This window comes from Mixophyes fleayi, chromosome 3 (genome assembly GCF_038048845.1).
Source record: "Mixophyes fleayi isolate aMixFle1 chromosome 3, aMixFle1.hap1, whole genome shotgun sequence".
NCBI classification, from domain to species: Eukaryota; Metazoa; Chordata; class Amphibia; order Anura; family Limnodynastidae; genus Mixophyes; species Mixophyes fleayi.
In genome coordinates, this window is record NC_134404.1 from 243804237 (window position 1) to 243829483 (window position 25247).

General features: G+C 38.3%; 1 protein-coding gene across 1 annotated transcript in view; it reads right to left on the reverse strand.

The window, feature by feature from the left end:
* The window catches only part of FAM120B (family with sequence similarity 120 member B), a 278632-nt gene that overhangs the window by 18258 nt on the left and 235127 nt on the right, over nucleotides 1-25247 (reverse strand). Inside the window, exon 8 of the mRNA XM_075203367.1 lies at nucleotides 22763-22874. Coding sequence (XP_075059468.1) covers nucleotides 22763-22874 — 112 coding nt within the window. The remainder of the gene's footprint in view (nucleotides 1-22762; nucleotides 22875-25247) is intronic.

The window sequence follows — 25247 nt, forward strand, 5'->3', positions numbered from 1 at the left end:
CTAACACTCACAGCTCCCGGTCGCATCACTCAGATGAAGTCTGCAGGACACGACGGTGGCAGCAGTTTCCATGGATACGACAAGGACGGAGTTATGTTGTGCTGTGATCATGGGCTGCACCACTACTATAGAGGGGAGGAAGCGACAAGCCGTACAATTATCCGCCGACGGTGCTACTGGCCCTCATTAGTCTAATGTATAATGAAAGCCTCCATATATCATTACACTGATGTATAATCCGATACCCATTATACCGCAACATGATAATCCCCCACATTATTTGAAAAAGCTCCCACTTTTCTCATATATTATAACATGTAAATAATACTCCGACATTAATGTTAACTAATATAACACTGCACACTGCACCTGTGCATGAAATTCCCCTGAGCACAGATCAAGTGTGCATATTGACTGGCTGCAAAGAAGCTCTTTCCCCCACTCTATAATATGCCACTTTTAATCCTTTTACGTTCGGTATATCAACACCTTATCCTTTTTTACCAACTGCACTCTAGTAAAAACCTTGATCATCCTGCTGGCCGCAACCATGAGGACCGATGTAAAGATGGACATACGTCAATGTCCGAATAACCCTCCTCCTATTCCCCGAAGTAATCACAGCAGCTGAAACCACAAAGCACTTTGGAATTTCTCGCCCCCAGCTCAGTGCAGTGAATAAACTGACGTCACTGAGGGGTGTAAAATTGAAAATGGTTTCTGTAACAGCTGCTCCGGCACCACTCGACTATTAAACTTCATAATGAGAGCTGTATCAGGGCTAAAAATACTACAGGATGCCCCCCCTCAGTCCAAAAACACCAACCTTCCCCCCTTTACCCCACAAATATAGACAACAAGGGGGGGCAGGATATAACACGGGGAGTGGGGCATGTCGAAGTCGTATAATTGAATGAACGAAAGTATATTGGTTAATATTGTTTTATTGGTCGATTGCATGCTACACGTGGCATACTGCGATTGCACGGTAAAATACGCACGTACACACTCGCATTACAACATTTAGTTATATATATAATTCATATTCATATTGGTTCCGTTACACAGTGATTTATGAGCAGATAGTATTTAGTTTATTATTAGTTTATATATTATGATTATATGTACACTTCAGTGTTATTTAAGGTTCAGGTTATAGGAAATGTGTCATGATATCATTCTAATCCCCTATTCATCAGCAGCTGTCCGGTTCCATCGCCGAAGAGATCGCATATTGCATACTCTAGTTATTGATGTTAGGGAATAAATAGTCAGATTCATATCAGACTGTAAAATGCTAATGGACTAGTTGTAACTGGTTTTTGGGCGGGAGAATCATCTGGAATGTTGACCTCAGCCTTTGAGGGGGTTGTTTGAACTAGCCTATGACCTGTTTACCCTGGACCCACCTGAAGTCTGGACCTATAGAAGCAAGCCACGTCATCTGCATTGTTCTCTCTGTAACACTGAATGTATATATAATCATAGCTGCGCTCCCACTAGCTTCAGTCAATCTCTGACTACAGTATTCAAGGGTGAACTACTGTTCACTGGTACCCGTGGGAGCGCAGCAAAGCGAGCGCGGTATGTATATATCTTTTGGTATTGGCTGCACTGTAATGTGTTATATTATAATCATGTATTGAACTGTTAAACTTTGCATCTGCTAAAATAAATTACTTTGTGCATTGGAAACACAATACAATCGCTTGGGCAATGCTTATTTGAAAATGATAGAATTACTTTACACATGACGTGGGGAGCAGGCAATAACACGGGGGCAGGAAATAACACGGGGGCAGTATATAACACAGAGGGCAGGATATATATATATATATATATATGGGGGCGGGGTATGATACAGTGGGGGAGGCAGGATACAACACCCAGGGTGGGAGGTTTGCAGAATACAACACATGGGGAGTTTGCAGAATACAACACACGCGGGGTTTGCAGAATACAACACACATGGGGGGTGCAGAATACAACACATGGCAGAGGAGCAGAATATTACACACTGGGCCGGGGGCAGTACCTGTCTCGCACTTGCTGTACATGGGGCAGTTGCTGGTGGGGAAATGTGGGGCAGTAGTGGCAGTTGCTGGGTAACGTGACATCACGATATTGGAACAGCTGCCGGTGACCGGGTCTCTGCGTTGCGCTGATAGTGACGTCACTGATGGCTCCTGGTGACATGTCTGGCTGCAGCCATAGAAACGTGATTTCCTCACACAGGAGGTTCGGACCTAAACCCCCGAATACCGATAACTGCCCCCCCACCACCACGTCCACTATCACCTATGCCGGTAACTGACCCCTGTACCAAGATATACTACCTCTTATACTGGTAATTGCCTATAGCGAGATCTGCCCCCCTTATACCTAGATCTACTACACTTATACTGAGATCTTCACTGTTTATGATCCATATTCTCTGCTTTATTCACATACATAATGCTTTCTCAGCCTCTCATATCACACCGTCTGTAGTTGAATGTGTGATAAATCGGGAACAGCTTTGTCTGTACAACACATGAACTTAAGAGCACTTTTGAATTTCCGCACCCAGCACAGTGCAGTCAATAAATTAACTGACGTCACTGAGTGGCGGGAAGCTTAAACAGGCTCTGTTACGGTCGCCTCTGGCACCTCTCGGAGAGATTAAACTGATTAAACCGAGAGCGGTGCCAGGGCTAAAACTAGTATAGTGTGCCTCCCCTCAGCCCGAAAACACTGACCAGCCCCCATGTGCCTAAAAAATGTGGCTAATTTCTCCAGCTCAGAGATGAAAATCTCTTAGCAAGAGGGGTCAGCCATATTTGTACTGGCAAGTGAAGCCAGTCTGAGTATGCCCAGCACACACCTCCATTTGACATGCGCAACATTACGAAATTCTGTGAAAATCCACTATCTTTAAAATGGGGCAAATTTTACTAAATTGTAAAAAAAACTGTAAATTTCTAAAACTTGTGACCTCTCAAACGCACTCGTCAGCCATATAGCTTTCTAACAAAACAAACATTGAGTCTTAAAACCTCCTGTACACTGAGTTACGCTCTCCCAAAAAAGCCCTGAAAAATGGTGACTTCGCCGTCATTTTTTATTCCTTTTTCTGAAATTTGGCATGCGGCACCTGTGGAGAGTTCTCCATTCACATGCCAAATTTCAGCTTAATTGCTTTAACACTTTGCAAATTTAATATAAATAAATATATATATATATATATATATATATATATATATACACACACACGTTAACCCGTGCATGATACTCATACATTCTAGTCAAATCAAGCTACTTAAGGTGTTAAAAAGGTTCCTGTCATGCATTTGGGCCATAGCCCAGGCCTCAACCACCAACCACTCCCCACTGTCACCCCCGGCAACCACCAACCACTCCCAACTGTCACATCTCCTTCAAGAAATATATATATATTTTTTTAAATCTTTATAAACACTTTTAACAATTAACAAATTAAATTAACAAATTAAAAACATCTTAGTATACCAAGTTTCAGCCCTTTCTGAATTTTTTTCCCACACACACTAAGAATTTAGTAGGTCAGTGTATAACTCCGCCCAGCAGGTGGCGCTGCAGCTTGGTTTTATTTTTTCCACACACAGACAGACTAACACACGCCACTAGACATTTATATTATAGATTATATATATATATATATATATATACACACACACACCGTATATATACACACTATATGGAAGCATTTGTACACTTGACCATTACACCAACAGGGACTGACACTCAAATATATAAACTTTAATATGAAGTTGGTCCCCTATTTGCAGTGATAACAGCCTCCACTCCACAAGATGTTGAAGTGTTTCTGTGGGAATTCATTCTGTAGAGCATTTATGAGGTCAGGCACTGATGTTGGAAGAGAAGGCCTGGCTCACCATCTCCGTTCTAGTTCATCTCAAAGGTGTTCGATGGGGTTGAGGTCAGGGATCTGTGCAGGCCAGTCAAGTTCTTTGATACCGAAATCATCAAACCATGTATTTATAGTCCTTGCTTTGAGCACTGAGGAACAGTCATGTCAGAATAGAAAAGGGCCTTACCCAAACTGTTGCCACAAAGTTGGAAGCATAGCATTGTCCAGAATGACTTTCTGAAGCATTAAGATTGCCCTTCACTGGAGATAAGGGGCCTAGCCCAAACCCTGAAAAACAGCCCCATACCATTATCCCTCCTTCACCAAACTTCACAGTTGACATAATGCAGTCAGGCAGGTAACATTCTCCCGGCATCCACCAAATCCAGACTCGCCGATCTGACTGCCAAATAGAGAAGCGTGATTCATCACTACACAGAACTTGTTTCCACTGCTACATAGTCCAGTGTTGGTGTGCTTTACACCACTCCACCCAACGCTACTACAATGAGACTCTCACTTATGTGTTCTGTGTGGTCTTCCTTACTGAAGCTGCCATTAACAAAAAAAGATTTATGGCACTTAGGGCCTAAACCAAAGCAAAAAAAAGGAGTAAGTTTGCTACTGGACAAGCCATGCTACAATGCAAGGGGTGCAAATTAGTTTACTATTTTGCACATAAGGAAAATACTGGCTGCTTTTTCATGTAGCACACACATACTTGGTAGCTTTATTTTTACACTAAAATTTAAATTTGATCTAGGACATGCCCTATCCCAACTATAAATTTACATTTCCCTCCAATGCAACATGGTTTTGCCAAAGTGAAAATTTACTAATGTTTTATGCTTTGCTCTCCTTAATGACTCAGACCCTTAATGTTTATATCCCTTCAAATATTTCAAAAGTACTGTCATACCTGATTCCCAGTGAGAGGACACAGAAAATGTATTGAAACATACCCAATTCAGGTTTATGTAGCAATAATAACAACAGTAAAGTAGATAGCAAAGTGTTTTTTCACAGTGCTAGTAGTTAAGACTGTGGAATTGACTTCCATGGGAGGTAATAAAGGCAGAGTTAAAAATATATTGGATGCTTTTTTTCAAAGGATATTTTCAATAGTTAATGAGCAAATTAAGCAGTTGGAATGTTTGATTCAGGAAATTAATTTGATTCGATTTACGGAGAAAGGAAGGATTTTTTTCTCCCCTGTGAGGTTAAAATGGTAGATGCTTATTGTTTTGTTTTACTTTCCTCTAAGTCAATAGCAAACATTAAATTTCAAGCAAAATCCAATATCATAATATAATAATGATAAGCAAACATTATGCTTTTTCAGAACAATATATTTTTATATAACAATGTCTTGCACTAACTGCTCATATCACCCTTTCCCAATACTGCACTGGAATCTGGAAATACTTATGACTAATAACTGACTCCCAGTTTCCAGATGCAAAATATTTAACTACTGTACAATATTAGTGGCACATCAATAAAGTATATTTGGGATCATTAGGTGCACCAATTTTGAAACCTGGCATACAATTTTTTGTAGGTTTTTTTTTATCTTTCAGTTAAAGTTTCAAAATTAAAACTTATGCCTTCCTAAAAGGTATCTTGCTTTAATTCCAGATAATTATGCACCCAGAATCACTATTACACTAGCAAAAATATATTCAGATATCTAGAGCCATATATCTACCTTGAAGGAAATTGTTTTGATCTTGCTAGCTTTCACCAGTGAATGGTATAGAGCAATGGCTTATAATATTATAGTATGTATGCATGGAAACTCCTATTGAAATTGTAGCAAGGGTTGGGTGATGTGGGCAAAAAACATTTATTTTGTTGCTTATTTTACATTTACTTCTGTTTGTTTTTTTTTTTACTGTATTGCCGGCTTAAATCTAACCCTTTGGGGAGTATTCAATTGTTAGCAAGATTTTTTTCCCCCGCCGTGTTAAAATAAAAAGTCTCCCGTGGGTTTTTTCCGGCAATAGCGACCATTTTGAGTTTGCGCAGCGGGAAAACTCGTGCAATTCAACTGTAAAAGAGGGAACGCTGCCCTGCACGTTAAAAATTGTGTTTGCGAGATTTTAGGAGAGTGAAGGGGAGTTTTAACGTTGTCACGTATAACACAAGAAAAAGGTTATGCATACATTACCATACATTAGATTGCATTACAGTACTTTCTTTCAGCTTTTTTTTTTATATTTTTTTTATTGCACTATTTTTTACCATACAATCATCTATACCATGTCAAAATACATTACTAAATTCATATTTGTACCAAAAACATACATAAATCTAATTAATTAATGATTTGATTTATTTATTTATTTTTATTTCAATATTTTTTCACCACAAAATCAACTTACACAAGTTAGGCATTAGTGATGAACATTAGTTTAACTTTTTTTCAACATTTTTACATGATTTTTAATACTTTTCAGAGGTTTTTCATTTTTAACACACCTCAAGGAGGTGCGAGATAAAACAGCATATTTACCTGTTTTACCCGACGCGTTAAAAAACAATTGAATAGCTTTTAACTTGGCTCCCTCTCGCACACTCTACTTTCAATAGACCTACTGGAGTGCAAGAGGACCATTTCATGAAAAAAAACGTAGAGTTACAAATGGCATTGAATTGCGGGCAAAGTTAACCCGTTTGAAAATGATAAAAAACAGCATTAAAATGACTTAACACGCTCAAAAAAAAACAACTCGCTGACAACTGAATACCCCCCTTTATGTCATTGTGACCTTATAACCTGTCGACATTCATAATACCAACATTTTTAACCCTGTCGACCTAATTGGATGTGTCAACATTCTGACTGTCAACATTATGGTGTCAAATTATGAATGTTCATTGACGACATTCATACTGTCTTGCAGCGTTGACAGCTGAGGAGAGTTAAATCTGTCATATCTGGTTAAACAGCTAGAATTGTTTTTTTTTTATAATTGTGTATCCTCAATAAAATGGCCATGGCTCCAGTTCAAGGAGGAGTCACAAATATGATAAGTATGCTAAGTGGAGAGTTAGAATACTGCACTCCATTTTCACTGCCAGCACTGACACGTACAACCTTCTCCTCTCCCACCAGTGCTGGCAGTGTATAGCTGATATCAGGTAGCAGCATGAATCCAGGTGGAATATGGCACCGCACTAAAGAAACACATGTTATTCCAAAATAAGTTATCCCAAGGTATAAAACCACTTTAACAGGTAGTGGCTGAGACTGGTGTTCGGTGTCTTCCGCAGAATATTTTGTGTCCTGAATGCAGCGGCGTGTTGATTTTACTGCTAAACAGACCTCTGTATGCTAACTAGAGATGCTCACTGACCCCCGTGTTTTGGTTTTGGTTTTGGATCTGGATTACCGTCGTGTTTTGGTTTTGCCAAACCGCCCTTGCGTGTTTTGGTTTTGGTTGTGTTTGGTTTTGTTTTGCTATTTTGTTTAAAAATCAATGTTTTGGGGCATAAAATAACCTAATTTAGTGCTCCACTTGTTTCTTGGATAAGTAAGGTAATTCTAAAGCTAATAAATTAGGAAGAAAACAGTTTAATCCCTGGTAGGCCGTCCTTAATTCTGCACACAAACCTGATTGTCTTCCTCTTCATCTTAGCCTATTGGCAATGCAGCCATCGTCTTTGGGTGTATATTACACCCTACACTTATAGTTAAATATATAAAGATATGGACAAAGGCAGTTTGGTTTCTGTCTCTCTAGGCCCCCCTCCACTTGTAGAAACTACTAAAAAATTCAGCCATTATAGACTGTACAATATAAATTGAAATGGACAAAGGCAGTTTGGTTTCAGTCTCTATAGACCCCCCCCCCCCACCCCGCCCTCCACTTGTAGTTGAATAGAAAAAAAGCAGCCTGCATAGACTGAACAATATAAAAATTAATGGACCAAGGTAGTTTGGTGGCTGTCTATGACCCCCCCCCCCGCCCTCCACTTGTAGTAAAAAGCAGCCTGCATAGACTGTTGAATTAGAATATAAATAGAAATTGAGAAAGGCAATTTGGTATCTGTCTGCATCATCTTCATCAACATCATCATTAGTGCCCTCGTCGCCTACACAAACTCCCTCTCATCCTCTTCTAATTCCAAAGTGGCATCCTCAATTGGTGTATCACCGGCTACACTCGGGCTGTTAAGGCACACATCAGCAGAACTGCTGAAAGGACCCTTCTTTATGGGTACACTAACAGAATGATCACGATTACACCAGTGGTATACTGGTGGATGGACTCTCCACAGGGATTGGTGTAATTTCTGATTCTGAGCAAACATTATCCTCTAATGCCTTACTATTTTCTTGCAGCTCGGCTTTGACGCGTAACAGTAGTTGTGCACCACTTTTAGACTCCAAATTACTTGGTCTTGCTTGGTCACAGTGACCATACAAGAAGAAGGCTCGGTAACATTTTTTGATCTGCCACTTATAGAGAAAGGCGAAGGCCTCATTCTTTCTTTGCCACTGCGTGTGTAGAATGGCATGTTGGCAATTTTTTTTTTTATCAGCAGTTAACTTTTCCTCAGTTACACTTCTTTTTCGCTTCAACGCGGTAAATATTTTTGGGGTGTGTTTTTTTCCCTGATTTAAAAAGACTATGTACTTTTACATCGCCTTTCCCAGATGACTGTTGAAGTCGTATAATTGGATGAACGAAAGTATATTGGTTTAATATTGTTAAGCCATGCAAATGCGATCCGTACGCTACGTAACACGTGGCGTGGTGCGTTCGCACGGTAAAATACGCACGCACACACTTGCATTACAACATTTAGTTATTTATATAATTCATATTCATATTGGTTCCGTTACACTGTAATTTAGGAGCAGATAGTATTTGGTTTATTATTAGTCTATATATATACATATATATATATACATATATATATATATATATATATATATATATATATATATAGTGATTATATGTACACTTCAGTGATATTCAAGGTTCAGGTTATAGGAAAGGTACCACGCCTGGTGTCATATTAAAGCCCTATTCATCAGCAGCTGTCCGGTGCAGTCGGTGAAGAGATCGCACATTGCATACTTTAGTTATTGATATTAGAGAATAAACCTTTGTATGATGCTGGCTATGAAAGGAGCAGACCCCCTGGAGAGACGACCCCCTCCTTTGGATTCCTTAGATTGAATCAGCCTATGATCTGTTTACCCTGAACCCACCCAACGTCTGGACCTATAAAAGCAAGCTACGTCATCTCTATTGTTCACAATGAAACACTGACTGTATATATAATAGCTGCATCCCCCACCAGCATCAGTCACTTCTGACACAGTATTCTAAGCAGATATACTGTCCATTGGGTCCCGTGGTTGCGCAGCGAGCGCAATGCGATAAGAGCGCGGTATGTATGTATGTAACTTTTGGTATTGGCTGCACTGTACTTTATTACAATATAATAATGTATTGAATTGTTGACTATTTACATCTGAGAAAAAAAATTACTTTGTGATTTGGAAACACATACAATTGATTGGGCAATGCTTATTTGAAAACGATAAAATTACTTTAATAATTGGGGGCTTGTGAGTTTAGGAGTTACGTTATCGGCAGGTATGCAACGCTCACGGTATTTGGTTCCTCAACAAAGGGCGGATTGACGGACGCGTCGCATAACAGGAAAGAACGCAATGTGTTTAAGACCTGTGGTTCACTGTGTGTTGCGAAACCGAATGGCCGTTGTTGCATAGACTGAAGGAACGCTAATAAGAATCTAGGGACAAGAAAGAAAAAAAAATTCTTTGTATTGTCGTTTTGCGTTTTAAAAGGCGTATGTGTAATATTGCCATGTGGTTAAACAATGGTGTATAATGTCTATTATATATGCATACTGTAAGCACTTGGTAAAGTCTCTGAAAAGATAGTGCCATTGTTTGGGAAAGTTATTTTCTGTGCAGAAAACTAAGGTTGTATGTGAATGGTATGCATAAAGATAAGAGAAGAGTTTGCATACTGTTGAAAAGAGATAGATAACAGAATAATTTGCATACTGTTGAAGACAGACAAAGAGGTGATTTACTATTGAAAAGACAAAGATATCGGTTGCTGCCTGACCAGGGAAACTGAACGGGCAAGGTTGTGTTTGAAATAAGAACACTATTATAGGTAGTATGTGGATTTTTTTATGTAACATACGGTGCAGTTTAATAAGTAGTATGTGGATTTTTTATGTAACATACAGTGCAGTTTAATAAGTAGTATGTGGATTTTTTATGTAACATACGGTGCAGTTTAATATGGTAGTATGTGGATTTTTATGTAGCATACGGTGTTATAAGTAGTATACAAGGTATACGGTGATATGGTAGTATGTGGATTTTTATGTAGCATACGGTGTTATAGGTAATATACAGTATTCTAAGCTGTATATGGTGTGGGTTCAGGTAGTATGTGGATTTTATGTAGCATACGGTATTATAGGTAATATACAGTATTCTAAGCTGTATATGGTGTGGAAATAGGTAGTATGTGGATTTTTTTATGTAGCATACGGTGTATTGAAGAAGCACGTGATTTAAATAAGTAATATACAGGGTATACGGTGAAAACAGACTTTGTGGTAGAGTCCAGAGTATCGGGGAGCTGATAGCCCTTTAGTCTGCAATGATATTTCTGTGTTAGGAGGTGTGTGGGCGTAGCCTGTGAAACCATCCACGGATAAAAATCTCTAGAAGGTTCTGTTTGAAAGGAGAACAGGTAAAAAAGTCTTTTTGCGTAGCGTTGAGAAATAGGTTGTTTTCACAATGTATGCGAAGCAAACACTAGAGATAGTTCGTGTTGTGCTGCCTAATGAATGGCCGGTTAGTTCAGCAAGATTTCTCATGTTTAATAAATATGGCGCATACGCAACTGCATATTGCGACAAGTGGGTCAAAATGACCAAGGATTGTGAAAGACCTTTCCCAAACATGGGTAGTTTTGAGTCAGGGGTGTTAAATATTGTTAGAAATAAAGTGTGGTTGATTAAATCAACAAAAACGAGAATTAAACATGAGGATTGTTTAAAATTGTGGCAAATGGAAGGTAACACGTGGCAGAGCAGCGAATGCACAGCGGAAGTAAGTGTGGCGAAAAGCACGCGCACAGCGGAAATGAGCGTACCGGAAGTGTGCGTTGTAAAGCGTGGAGAACTGAGCGCACGTGCGTCCTCGCAGCCAAATGCGATTGATGTGATAAGTACAGCCAATACCAAAAATGTTAAGAATGTAACCAGTAACTTGTATCCTATAATTTACGTTAAGAATAAGCTATCAAGGGAAGAAGGTGAACCCACCGTCATTTCGGCCACTGCCCATGCAAGAGGCACCACATGGACAAGGAAAGGGAACGGTTCCACCAGCAGGGGCAGCGACTGAAATCGGTGAGAATAATGTAGAGATTAATAGAAGGGGAGACATCCATTATACTACAACAGCAATTCCAGCAACTAGTTCAGAATGTAGTGATTTAGTAGGTTTGCATCCTGTCCGCACAATAGCAGTTCCCAATGTGAAGGCAGACAGACAGACAGACAGAGATGGCATAGTTCCCATAAGACATGTAGAAATGCATTGTCCATGGACTAGATCTGAACTGCGTGCAATTATATCTGAGTTCCCAGATCCTAGGAAAGATTTAGCCATGCACATGAGCCAACTAATAAAGATTGGCGAGTGGTGTTTAAGGCGTGTCTTCCTCCCGGTACTGATATACAAAAGCTTATTAAGGATTGTATGTTGGAGGAAGAGAAGTCCTTAACAGATGATGATAATCAGGAAAATATTAAACGCATAATCTCTCAGTTGGCCATATACTTTCCTGTGGTAGTGGACTGGAGTAAAATTTTCACTATCAAACAACAGAATAGTGAAAATGCAGTGGACTATTTTTCTAGAGCTCTGATAGCGATGGCCAAATACACTGGGTTATCAGACATAAAGGATGATGTACACTACAGGGTGGTTGCTGTTGCAGTACTAATGGATGGCCTTAGAGAAAATTTAAAAACAAGGGTGCAAACTTCATTACCAAACTGGAGAGGGATCACTGTAGATGCTCTCAGGGAGTCAGCTATAGAACATGATAAGAATATAAATAAACAGAAAGAGACACTAAGTGATAGGTTAATAATGGTGAGTATTCAAGCACTAGAGGGACAGCACACACAACCACAGCATAATAACACCTGGTTTAAGGAAAAGAAACAACATGAGTTGAGGAAGTGTTTTAGATGCACTAAAATGGGACACCAAGCAAAGGACTGTACAATGACAAGAGCGGAAGCAAAGTGACTTGGCCCATCTAAGAGGGGAATCACACAGACACCCACAGAGATGGCGCACACAAGTCTCAGAGACTTCTCAACAGTTTCCTGTGCACCTCATAGCAGCCAATGCCTTGGGGGAGAACCATAGCCAACCCTAGAGGTTAGGTCAGACCTGTAGTCCTACAACCAGGTGGGGTTTAAACTGTGGTAAGTATTAGTGTGCAGGAAACCAATTAAAAAAGTAATCTTTGTTGATTTTGTTTGTTTGTTTTATGTTGTCACATTTTTGCTTTCCTAAATCGCTGGCCGATGGAAAAGAATGGAAATGTTTGTTTTGTTTGCTGTTTTAAGATACCAATCTTGTTTTTCTTCTCACAGATAAGGGTACACAGAAGATATATAAACTTAGTGTTTAAAAGGGGTGAGATAGAGAAATAGAAGAATTACTCTTGAAAGACTAATTAACAATAGACAAATGGAACACTCTTTGTTTAAAGCTGCAGTTTTTCATGATAATTTGTTTGGCTGAGAATCATTATCCAACAATGAAATATATACATACTTTGCTCCAAAATATCGTTTATGTATCTCAGATGAGTCATCAACAGTTAATTTTTACATTTCTCTATTATAAGTTAGGAAAGTCCGTTGAAAAGGTATGTAGTCAATGAGATACCGAGTTCTTAATGAACAAATGACGGACGACACTGGATTGCACGGTTAAGACCCCTAGTCATTCTTGGGAGGGATCATAGTTAAATGAATACAGCCATTTCCCCATAGAGTCAGAGTCCAATCCAGCTGTCATTTTGTTTTAAAAAATCTCCCTTTCTGCATGTATGTTTGTATTCAAATCTTTGTATTCCCATCATTCATTGCTTTCCTATTTCTCATTCTTTACACAAACGCTAGTACCTCTCTCTCTCCCTCTCTCCCTCTCTCTCTCTGCTCTGGTAGAGATAAAATCAGACACAGTCTCAACAATGGGGCTAAGACATATTTTTTTTTTTTTTACATAAGACAAATTCAGAGATACACACACTAGATTGACATGAGTTACAGAAACAGTCTGGGGTTTTGTTTTCATGGGTATAGAAACTGCTGATTTTAAGCAGAAAGGTTCTGTTGTGGAAATACGATTCATGTTTTATAGATTGCATATCTGTGTTGTTTTTTTTTGTTTTATGATTCGTGCCTCCTGTTCAAAAATGTGCCTTTATATGGATGCACAAAGGGTGGATAGGAGATTGCTGGAAGTTAGGCATACAGATATGCATCTTTGTATAGAACATTGGAGTAGGATTTTTACCACAAGATACGACATAATGTGAAACCCTAGAAAATGTAGAATTTTCATGTTTTATATTTTCACTGTTAGACAGACATGTACTGCATACTGTTATATTTGAAGAAAGTGTTATAGAAATAGACCCCTTTGCCTTTCCCACTTAGTCAAGTAGCTGAAGGTGAGGTACTGAGAATGGCATGTGAATTGGCAGAGGGAAAATTGATTGATATACATTGGTCTTCAGCATTTTTCTAGTCTAGAGGGCGATGTTGAGGTGACTGAGAAATTGTTTTATAGCAATACCAGCACATGATTAGGACACTACATAGAGGACTTTATACAGTGACACAGTTACCAACTGAAGTAGCTGCTAATAAAGTCCACACTTACACACACGACCATACATGGCTGTCACACCAGGGCGAACATAGCTGTCAAATAGACAGCAGGGTTTTATGTGACAGCTAACAAATCTATGTTTTGTTTTGTTTTTCGTTGTATTGTTTTAGTTTTAAAATGTGAACACACACACACATGCACGCATACACATATTGGTTAAAATATAAAGATTTGTGTTACCTGAGGAATAAACTGTCTGGAAGGTGAAGAGATGTGGTGAGGAGTCTGGCGGACTCTGGAAAGATGGACAAGGTAGACCAATAGAGCCATCCCATTTCCCTCCTGCTGATGGGTTTTCCTCCAGGTAAAACAAATACACGTCATCCAATTACCACCATGCAGGATCCTCAAGTATACAGGTGTACCAATGAAAAATGTCTGGGTAAAGGTGTATTGAAATGTGTCTAATGTATTACTGTGTCATACTCAAAACTTTTGTTATTCAGTGTGATAGTCCTAGAGTTATGATAGATGATAGGGGTATTCATGTTATTGATAATAGAGGTATAATGTATGAGTAGTGGTAACAAATCACATACTTTCAGTTAGCCATAAACCAGTGTGAACATAAAGTAGTGGTACTCGGTAGAACGAATTGAATAGAATAAGAGTTGGAACTTGATCGAAGTGACTGATAGCTTCGGCCACTAGGACTTTCCCGCTACCAAAAGATCACTCCTGGGCAGACTCCTAACCTGTCGGTTTTTGAAATGTTCTTGACCCCTTGTTAGATGAGATTGTAACTGGGAGGCTAGGTTAGACCTTGAGAGAAGGTAAATAGTGAGACAGCAACCAAGAACGTCCAAAACACTGTTTCCTGAAAGGTCACACTAACTGTCAGGATATTGGATCGGGAGAGTAAGTTGTGGAGCAGAAATTTCTTAGGCTCAGGTTATTTGACAGACAGGTACCAGGTGTAGGCTACCAGCATCACGGCTTCAAGGGTAGCAGAGACACACTGGTGCCCATTCCACCCACTGCAGATGGGCCAACACTCAGAGAAGGGTCCAAGGGCACTCATGAGTCTGTTCTGGAAGGCCTCGAATGAGGTAGTAGCACCTGAGCCAAAGGCTAAGACTGTTGTCCAGCATGAAGTTGTAGTTTTTCCTGTTTTGTGTTCTCTCATTTCATTCTCTTCTCAGGACGGTTAATTCTTTTGATTATTAGCAGGTGACAGAGACTGGTTCAGGTAATGATAAGGAGGTATTGGGGAGGAAGGAGAAGTTAGTAGCATAATCGGTCCAGCCAATTACTCTATTCAATTTAGGGATAAAGGAAAATTTGGAAACCTCGAAGCTTGGAGAAAGTGCGAGGGGCTATTGTCTGAGTAGCATTACGTCCGTAAGTACGGCGACCCCATGGTTAAAAAAGAGGTACACCCAGGGATGCCAGTCCAGTAATATTTGGACTTGAGCAAGCATCCTTGAGAATGATTATCATTCTTGGGAGGGTAAGGTTTTAGACCAAACAAAGTGCTGGGCATGCTCACACGTGCCTCAGTGATTATATCAAGTAGGATTAGTTCTCTTTCCACTAAATATTCTTGAGGTACCCGAACTATAGGCGGGAGGTCACTAAGAGAAAAAGTAGGACACCTAGGTCCCTTAGTCTGAAGTCTCTCAATGCTTTGCAAGCCGCTCACTGTTAAATCTGAGTATCGGGAGACTGGGAAGAACGAACAGACAATAGCCCGCCCACAAGTGTTGATGAAAAAAACTGATGACATTATTAGAAGTGTATATTAACGCAAGCTGAAGGAGATTGTATATGACATTATTGATAGACATAGGATGATGCTGTTAATGAACATGAAGTGTTTAAATGTATTATGAGCTTAAAGACATGCGTTGGACAGATGAACCTGTTAAACTTGAAGAACTGTAGTAGAGTATTCTGTATAACTGATACATGATCTGTTGTACTCTGTACCTTTCCAAATAATGTATTACGTGTTTTATTGTACCCTTGAAGGTCATACAAAAGGTTATCTCCAAGCTCCAGAAATGTACAGTCTATAGTAAAAGAAGAAATCGTTTAGAGGATTAAGACTCTCTCGTATGATAACTTGTTTAGATCTACAAACAGCGTGGTCATACACCAAGGGGGATTTGTATTACATAACAATGAAACGTGGTACTGAGATCCTGCATATAACATCTTTAAGGTGATAGTTTATTATACTATCAAAGGGTGGACTGTTGAAGTCGTATAATTGGATGAACGAAAGTATATTGGTTTAATATTGTTTAGCCATGCAAATGCGATCCGTACGCTATGTAACACGTGGCGTGGTGGGTTCGCACGGTAAAATACGCACGCACACACTTGCATTACAACATTTAGTTATTTATATAATTCATATTCATATTAGTTCCGTTACACTGTAATTTAGGAGCAGATAGTATTTCGTTTATTATTAGTCTATATATATATATATATATATATATATATATATATATATATATATATAGTGATTATATGTACACTTCAGTGATATTCAAGGTGCAGGTTATAGTAAAGGTACCACGCCTGGTGTCATATTAAAGCCCTATTCCTCAGCAGCTGTCCGATGCAGTCGGCGAAGAGATCGCACATTGCATACTTTAGTTATTGATATTAGAGAATAAACCTTTGTATGATGCTGGCTATGAAAGGAGCAGACCCCCTGGAGAGACGACCCCCTCCTTTGGATTCCTTAGATTGAATCAGCCTATGATCTGTTTACCCTGAACCCACCCAATGTCTGGACCTATAGAAGCAAGCTACGTCATCTCTATTGTTCACAATGAAACACTGACTGTATATATAATAGCTGCATCCCCCACCAGCCTCAGTCACTTCTGACACAGTATTCTAAGCAGATATACTGTCCATTGAGTCCCGTGGTTGCGCAGCGAGTGCAATGCGATAAAAGCGCAGTATGTATGTATGTAACTTTTGGTATTGGCTGTATTGTACTTTATTACACTACAATAATGAATTGAATTGTTGACTATTTACATCTGCTATTTTAGCAGATAACTTTGTGATTTGGAAACACATACAATTGTTTGGGCAATGCTTATTTGAAAACGATAAAATTACTTTAATATGACGTACTAGGAACACTACCATCAGGACTGGTGACAGAACCTGGTTGCTGATTCTGCTCATATGTGGACTGCTTTGAATTCATTTTAATGAGCCCAAAGCACTTGTAGATAGCTGTGAGGTGTTCAGAATAGACTGGAAATTAGTGGAAATGATTCTTATTGAATGTTATTGAGGTTAATAATAGCGTAGGAGTGAAAAAAAAATAAAAAAAAATGGATTTTAGCACTTTTTATGCTTTTTTAGAAATAAATCAGAACCCAAAACCCTAAATCAGAACCAAAACATTTTGTCAGGTGTTTTGGCAAAACAAATCAGAACCCAAAACCTCAAGCTAATCAGAACCCAAAACACTAAAAGTGGCCAGTGCACACCCCTAATATAGATACTGCTGACAAATATGACTTTTTTGACAGCCAGTAAAACACTGGGGAATATTGGACACCCCAAATCACTTGTAGTGCAGAATATTGTCTTATATAGATACTGCTGACAAATATGACTTTTTTGACAGCCAGAAAAAATAGTGAAAAAAACACTGGGAAATATTGGACACCCCAAATCACTTGTAGTGCAAACATTTTTTAGAAATACTGCTAACAAATATCACTTTTGACAGCCAGAAAAATTAGTGTTAAACACTGGGGAATATGGGAGACCCCAAAGAACTTGTAGTACAAACAAATTGAAAAATAAGCCTCCTCTATCCTCCTGTCTTGCTGCTCTAACAATTGCAAATAGAATTTGATTTAATAATAGAATTGAATAGATTCGAAATGAAAGAATAATAGAAAGAATAAGGTGTACAATTATTGCTCTGTCTCTGCGCTAATACAGCCTCTGACCTAACCCTGCTCTCTCCCTCTGTCAAATGGCGATGGGTTGCTGTGGAGGTATTTATGCTTTTCAAATCTTGCTAGAGCAGAGCTCAGAAATACGAATACGTCACAATGACGTTTTGCCTCGATTTCAATTCCGAATGGGCGGGAGAGTACCGAGCCTGCTCGGCTCGGTACTCGGATATGCGAAATTCGGATGGATTCGGATCTCGGGGAACCGAGTCCGCCCATCTCTAATGCTAACCCATTGAGATACTCTGTAGTTGATTTGGATAAGGGCACTCTCGTGGAATACAAATGAGAGACATTAGTTTGCAGCCTGCAATCAGGAAGTCACTAATCATTTTAAAAATCTTTATCTAATAGAGTGAGTGAATAGTAATACCACTATGTTTCTCATTAATGCTGGTACAGTAAGATGAGTTCAATAATAATGAACAGTTTTGAGGAATAAATATATTCTTATACATCACAGTAAGGGGGTACATTTTATAATATACTTGGTAAACTGACTTCTTTTCATAGAGTGGTAATAGGATGCTTATTAGTTAATTAATGTTAATCTAATAAACCAATATTTTGAAAGGGAGTCATGTTGGAAAGCATGTTCAACATGTTTAACCAGTGATTACTAGTTTGCACTAAAGTAACAAAGGTAACTGCTTATATGGGAAGTATAAACTGAATTATTACTCAAGGGATTACTGTTTGCTTGAAGTTCTGCACTTTCTCAGTATTAACAGTTGGTATACTTTTGAGATGACAAAATTCTGCTGCATTCATATAAGTGTTTGACATGTATACTTGAAGAAATATCAGTTAGAATGTTGTAACAGAACACAATGCTATAAATACAGTGGCCAACACTCAGAGAAGGGTCCAAGGGCACTCATGAGTCTGTTCTGGAAGGCCTCGAATGCAGGTAGTAGCACCTGAGCCAAAGGCTAAGACTGTTGTCCAGCATGAAGTTGTAGTTTTTCCTGTTTTGTGTTCTCTCATTTCATTCTCTTCTCAGGACGGTTAATTCTTTTGATTATTAGCAGGTGACAGAGACTGGTTCAGGTAATGATAAGGAGGTATTGGGGAGGAAGGAGAAGTTAGTAGCATAATCGGTCCAGCCAATTACTCTATTCAATTCAGGGATAAAGGAAAATTTGGAAACCTCGAAGCTTGGAGAAAGTGCGAGGGGCTATTGTCTGAGTAGCATTACGTCCGTAAGTACGGCGACCCCATGGTTAAAAAAGAGGTACACCCAGGGATGCCAGTCCAGTAATATTTGGACTTGAGCAGGCATCCTTGAGAATGATTATCATTCTTGGGAGGGTAAGGTTTTAGACCAAACAAAGTGCTGGGCATGCTCACACGTGCCTCAGTGATTATATCAAGTAGGATTAGTTCTCTTTCCACTAAATATTCTTGAGGTACCCGAACTATAGGCGGGAGGTCACTAAGAGAAAAAGTAGGACACCTAGGTCCCTTAGTCTGAAGTCTCTCAATGCTTTGCAAGCCGCTCACTGTTAAATCTGAGTATCGGGAGACTGGGAAGAACGAACAGACAATAGCCCGCCCACAAGTGTTGATGAAAAAAACTGATGACATTATTAGAAGTGTATATTAACGCAAGCTGAAGGAGATTGTATATGACATTATTGATAGACATAGGATGATGCTATTAATGAACATGAAGTGTTTAAATGTATTATGAGCTTAAAGACATGCGTTGGACAGATGAACCTGTTAAACTTGAAGAACTGTAGTAGAGTATTCTGTATAACTGATACATGATCTGTTGTACTCTGTACCTTTCCAAATAATGTATTACGTGTTTTATTGTACCCTTGAAGGTCATACAAAAGGTTATCTCCAAGCTCCAGAAATGTACAGTCTATAGTAAAAGAAGAAATCGTTTAGAGGATTAAGACTCTCTCGTATGATAACTTGTTTAGATCTACAAACAGCGTGGTCATACACCAAGGGGGATTTGTATTACATAACAATGAAACGTGGTACTGAGATCCTGCATATAACATCTTTAAGGTGATAGTTTATTATACTATCAAAGGGTGGACTGTTGAAGTCGTATAATTGGATGAACGAAAGTATATTGGTTTAATATTGTTTAGCCATGCAAATGCGATCCGTACGCTATGTAACACGTGGCGTGGTGGGTTCGCACGGTAAAATACGCACGCACACACTTGCATTACAACATTTAGTTATTTATATAATTCATATTCATATTAGTTCCGTTACACTGTAATTTAGGAGCAGATAGTATTTCGTTTATTATTAGTCTATATATATATATATATATATATATATATATATATATATATATATAGTGATTATATGTACACTTCAGTGATATTCAAGGTGCAGGTTATAGTAAAGGTACCACGCCTGGTGTCATATTAAAGCCCTATTCCTCAGCAGCTGTCCGATGCAGTCGGCGAAGAGATCGCACATTGCATACTTTAGTTATTGATATTAGAGAATAAACCTTTGTATGATGCTGGCTATGAAAGAAGCAGACCCCCTGGAGAGACGACCCCCTCCTTTGGATTCCTTAGATTGAATCAGCCTATGATCTGTGTACCCTGAACCCACCCAATGTCTGGACCTATAGAAGCAAGCTACGTCATCTCTATTGTTCACAATGAAACACTGACTGTATATATAATAGCTGCATCCCCCACCAGCCTCAGTCACTTCTGACACAGTATTCTAAGCAGATATACTGTCCATTGGGTCCCGTGGTTGCGCAGCGAGTGCAATGCGATAAGAGCGCAGTATGTATGTATGTAACTTTTGGTATTGGCTGTATTGTACTTTATTACACTATAATAATGTATTGAATTGTTGACTATTTACATCTGCTATTTTAGCAGATAACTTTGTGATTTGGAAACACATACAATTGTTTGGGCAATGCTTATTTGAAAACGATAAAATTACTTTAATATGACGTACTAGGAACACTACCATCAGGACTGGTGACAGAACCTGGTTGCTGATTCTGCTCATATGTGGACTGCTTTGAATTCATTTTAATGAGCCCAAAGCACTTGTAGATAGCTGTGAGGTGTTCAGAATAGACTGGAAATTAGTGGAAATGATTCTTATTGAATGTTATTGAGGTTAATAATAGCGTAGGAGTGAAAAAAAAATAAAAAAAAATGGATTTTAGCACTTTTTATGCTTTTTTAGAAATAAATCAGAACCCAAAACCCTAAATCAGAACCAAAACCTTTCGTCAGGTGTTTTGGCAAAACAAATCAGAACCCAAAACCTCAAGCTAATCAGAACCCAAAACACTAAAAGTGGCCGGTGCACACCCCTAATATAGATACTGCTGACAAATATGACTTTTTTGACAGCCAGTAAAACACTGGGGAATATTGGACACCCCAAATCACTTGTAGTGCAGAATATTGTCTTATATAGATACTGCTGACAAATATGACTTTTTTGACAGCCAGAAAAAATAGTGAAAAAAACACTGGGAAATATTGGACACCCCAAATCACTTGTAGTGCAAACATTTTTTAGAAATACTGCTAACAAATATCACTTTTGACAGCCAGAAAAATTAGTGTTAAACACTGGGGAATATGGGAGACCCCAAAGAACTTGTAGTACAAACAAATTGAAAAATAAGCCTCCTCTATCCTCCTGTCTTGCTGCTCTAACAATTGCAAATAGAATTTGATTTAATAATAGAATTGAATAGATTCGAAATGAAAGAATAATAGAAAGAATAAGGTGTACAATTATTGCTCTGTCTCTGCGCTAATACAGCCTCTGACCTAACCCTGCTCTCTCCCTCTGTCAAATGGCGATGGGTTGCTGTGGAGGTATTTATGCTTTTCAAATCTTGCTAGAGCAGAGCTCAGAAATACGAATACGTCACAATGACGTTTTGCCTCGATTTCAATTCCGAATGGGCGGGAGAGTACCGAGCCTGCTCGGCTCGGTACTCGGATATGCGAAATTCGGATGGATTCGGATCTCGGGGAACCGAGTCCGCCCATCTCTAATGCTAACCCATTGAGATACTCTGTAGTTGATTTGGATAAGGGCACTCTCGTGGAATACAAATGAGAGACATTAGTTTGCAGCCTGCAATCAGGAAGTCACTAATCATTTTAAAAATCTTTATCTAATAGAGTGAGTGAATAGTAATACCACTATGTTTCTCATTAATGCTGGTACAGTAAGATGAGTTCAATAATAATGTACAGTTTTAAGGAATAAATATATTCTTATACATCACAGTAAGGGGGTACATTTTATAATATACTTGGTAAACTGACTTATTTTCATAGAGTGGTAATAGGATGCTTATTAGTTAATTAATGTTAATCTAATAAACCAATATTTTGAAAGGGAGTCATGTTGGAAAGCATGTTCAACATGTTTAACCAGTGATTACTAGTTTGCACTAAAGTAACAAAGGTAACTGCTTATATGGGAAGTATAAACTGAATTATTACTCAAGGGATTACTGTTTGCTTGAAGTTCTGCACTTTCTCAGTATTAACAGTTGGTATACTTTTGAGATGACAAAATTCTGCTGCATTCATATAAGTGTTTGACATGTATACTTGAAGAAATATCAGTTAGAATGTTGTAACAGAACACAATGCTATAAATACAGTGGCTGAAACAATATCGGTTATTATGGGATGCAGCAGAAGTATTTTATAATGTGTACACAGAAACAATTTAATAACATACCTTGCTACAATTGACAATATTTAATGTAAAATAGGTTGAAAGCCTATTAGTCAAGTGGTGTCAATTAAAACAATAAATACAACCAACATTACTGACAGCCACAGGCAGTGTACATAACAATTTTTATTTTGCATCACATATTTAGCTTTTAAGAAACAAAGCTTATACATTAATTGTTTTGAGAAACTTTATAGCTGAAGACTGATTACTCACCTGGAAAAGGACCACTTGTGCTCTTTAGGCCTGGTTGCAAGGTTCTATTCTGTGTTGCACAAGCATCAGTTATCATAATCCTGAGCTTCAAGAACTGAGCAATTAAAGACACCTACAAGCAAATTAATTCCACAATTAGAACATTTCCAATTGGCATTTCCATGTCAACTCTACCAATATATAATTATCAAACAGCTATATATTTGAGGGAATTCATTTTTGCATATTTCCAGATGTACAAAGAGAGACACTTAAGAATGCATACAGATACTATTTCACACACAGGTATGAAGCCAGCAAGTATAACAATTACTACTGACTGACAGCATACATAATTTTATATACAGATAAGGTAGTGTAGGAAGATATACTTGTAATCCATTGTAAGAAAATCCTCCTATTCCCTTATCTTTGCTATTTGTATATATACATATGGAGGCAATACTGGCTGCTAAAAAATCTCTCTAGTATTATTGGGTGCGAGTGTTTGTAACAGCGTTATGCACAAGTGTGTTATCTTTATATTTTGAGCAAAAGTATGACTATCTACCCTACATTTCTTTCTGATAAAAAATAAAATAATGTGTATTTTTTCTTTGCTTTCAATAAAAGTTTCTATTTTCAGTCCCTATTGAAATAAACATATTTTGCTTTTTAAGAAAGTTTAGAAATATTTATGTTGAATTTCAGTAAGGGTCCTACATGTTTCATACCTGAACTACATAAGTGGCCTTTCTTGATTTGGGCTGTGTATGCCCCTGTCTATTCTCTTTCATGTCTATCAATATCTGACACACACAGACACCATGAAAGGTCTTACACAATGTTTAGTCATCAAGTACATATGAAATTTTGTATTGGGCCATTGCAGAAAGGTGGACATGCTTTGTGAAGATAAACCATTAATCATAGACCCATGTGGAGATGTATTTGCACAGGTGCCTTTGGAATGCAGAACCAATCATGGTAAGAAAGACAAATACCATTTCCTACATGCTTAAAATATGTTTTGTATTGTTCATGATTTCAGAATCGAGTGGCTCAGCATGACTGGAAAACAAGTAAACAGTATGTTTGAGTCAACAACGGGTACTGTCAAGAAAATGCTGCATGTGCTTTAGTTTTATCTGAACCTTTTATCTGTCACTTAACCTTCAGTGCTGAAGAATTCAGCATGAGAAAGGAATGAGAAGGGATTGCACAGTGCAATACATCAAAGAATAAAAAAACATTCAATTTGTGTTACTGAGATTATGCTCATACTGCTAGGTTCTTTAATACATTTACAATGTGCAATAGGTACTATAGTAAAAAATACAGGTGGCTTGAAAGTGTGCAGATACTGAGCAATTCACATAGTCTTAATATTAATATAAGGTCATTATATGTTATCATATATATTATATATCATATGTAGTATGGGACAGGCATGTCATGAGATTACAAAAAAGAACGTTCCATCAGCAATTACATAAATGTATTATCAGTAATGGCAATCAGACCTGGATCGAACTAACACATTAAGTCATTTTTAAAAAACAAAAGCTATGTAAAATGACCAGCAGTTCGGGAACACATTTAGAGGTCTATTTATCAAAGTCACTTGATTTTTTCAACATTATACTTGGAATTTTTTACTATTTATCAGTCACCGGAAAGCCTTCTTTGCACATATGCTTTTAAATCCTTTCTGATCTTGCATCACATTATCACATTCTATACAGTATATACATGTTTTTTGTGTTGAAGGGTGCTAAACCCAATCTTTAGACCTGGTGTAAACATTATTTTTATAACTCCACTTTCCATGGGACTGTGACAGTTTAATTTACTTTTCTAAACTGTTTTTGACTTTTGCTATATTGTCCTTGCTGTTTTCTTTACTTTCTCACAAAATCCCCACCCTTCACAAAATTAGAAGCATTTATTTGATCATGACTTCAACAAAATGTGTAACCTGTATATAATAATGCCCCCAATGCATCATTTGCTACAGTGGTTGCATTTACAGACTAAGAGCAACCCACAGATCCATCCTAAATGGCATCTTTCGGATTCTCTTAATAATTAGGACAGCAAGCTTTTGACGCAGAAAAAACTTGCCACTTCTGTTTTGTATAAAAATACCTTTACACTTGAATATTATTTGCACAGACAGAACCAGAAACTAAATAAAATAATGTTTAAAAAAAGTGGAATAGACAGAGAAGAGCAGAAGGTCTGAGTCTTGTGGTATTCTAACTGACAGAGGAAGCAAAAAGGGAGTGGTTCCAGAACAAAGAAAACTCAGGGTCTGATTCATTAAGGAACGTAAATGCCATAATGTGCCATATTTTTCGTTAAATGACACTGCTCAGAAATGGACTATACGGCAGTGAATGCAACTACATCCAATTCATCTTCAAAGGCAAAGGAAACATCCAATAGCCCACGATTTTAGAGGCCGGAACGGGGAGGGGAAGGGGCGTGTGCATGTAGTCAATGT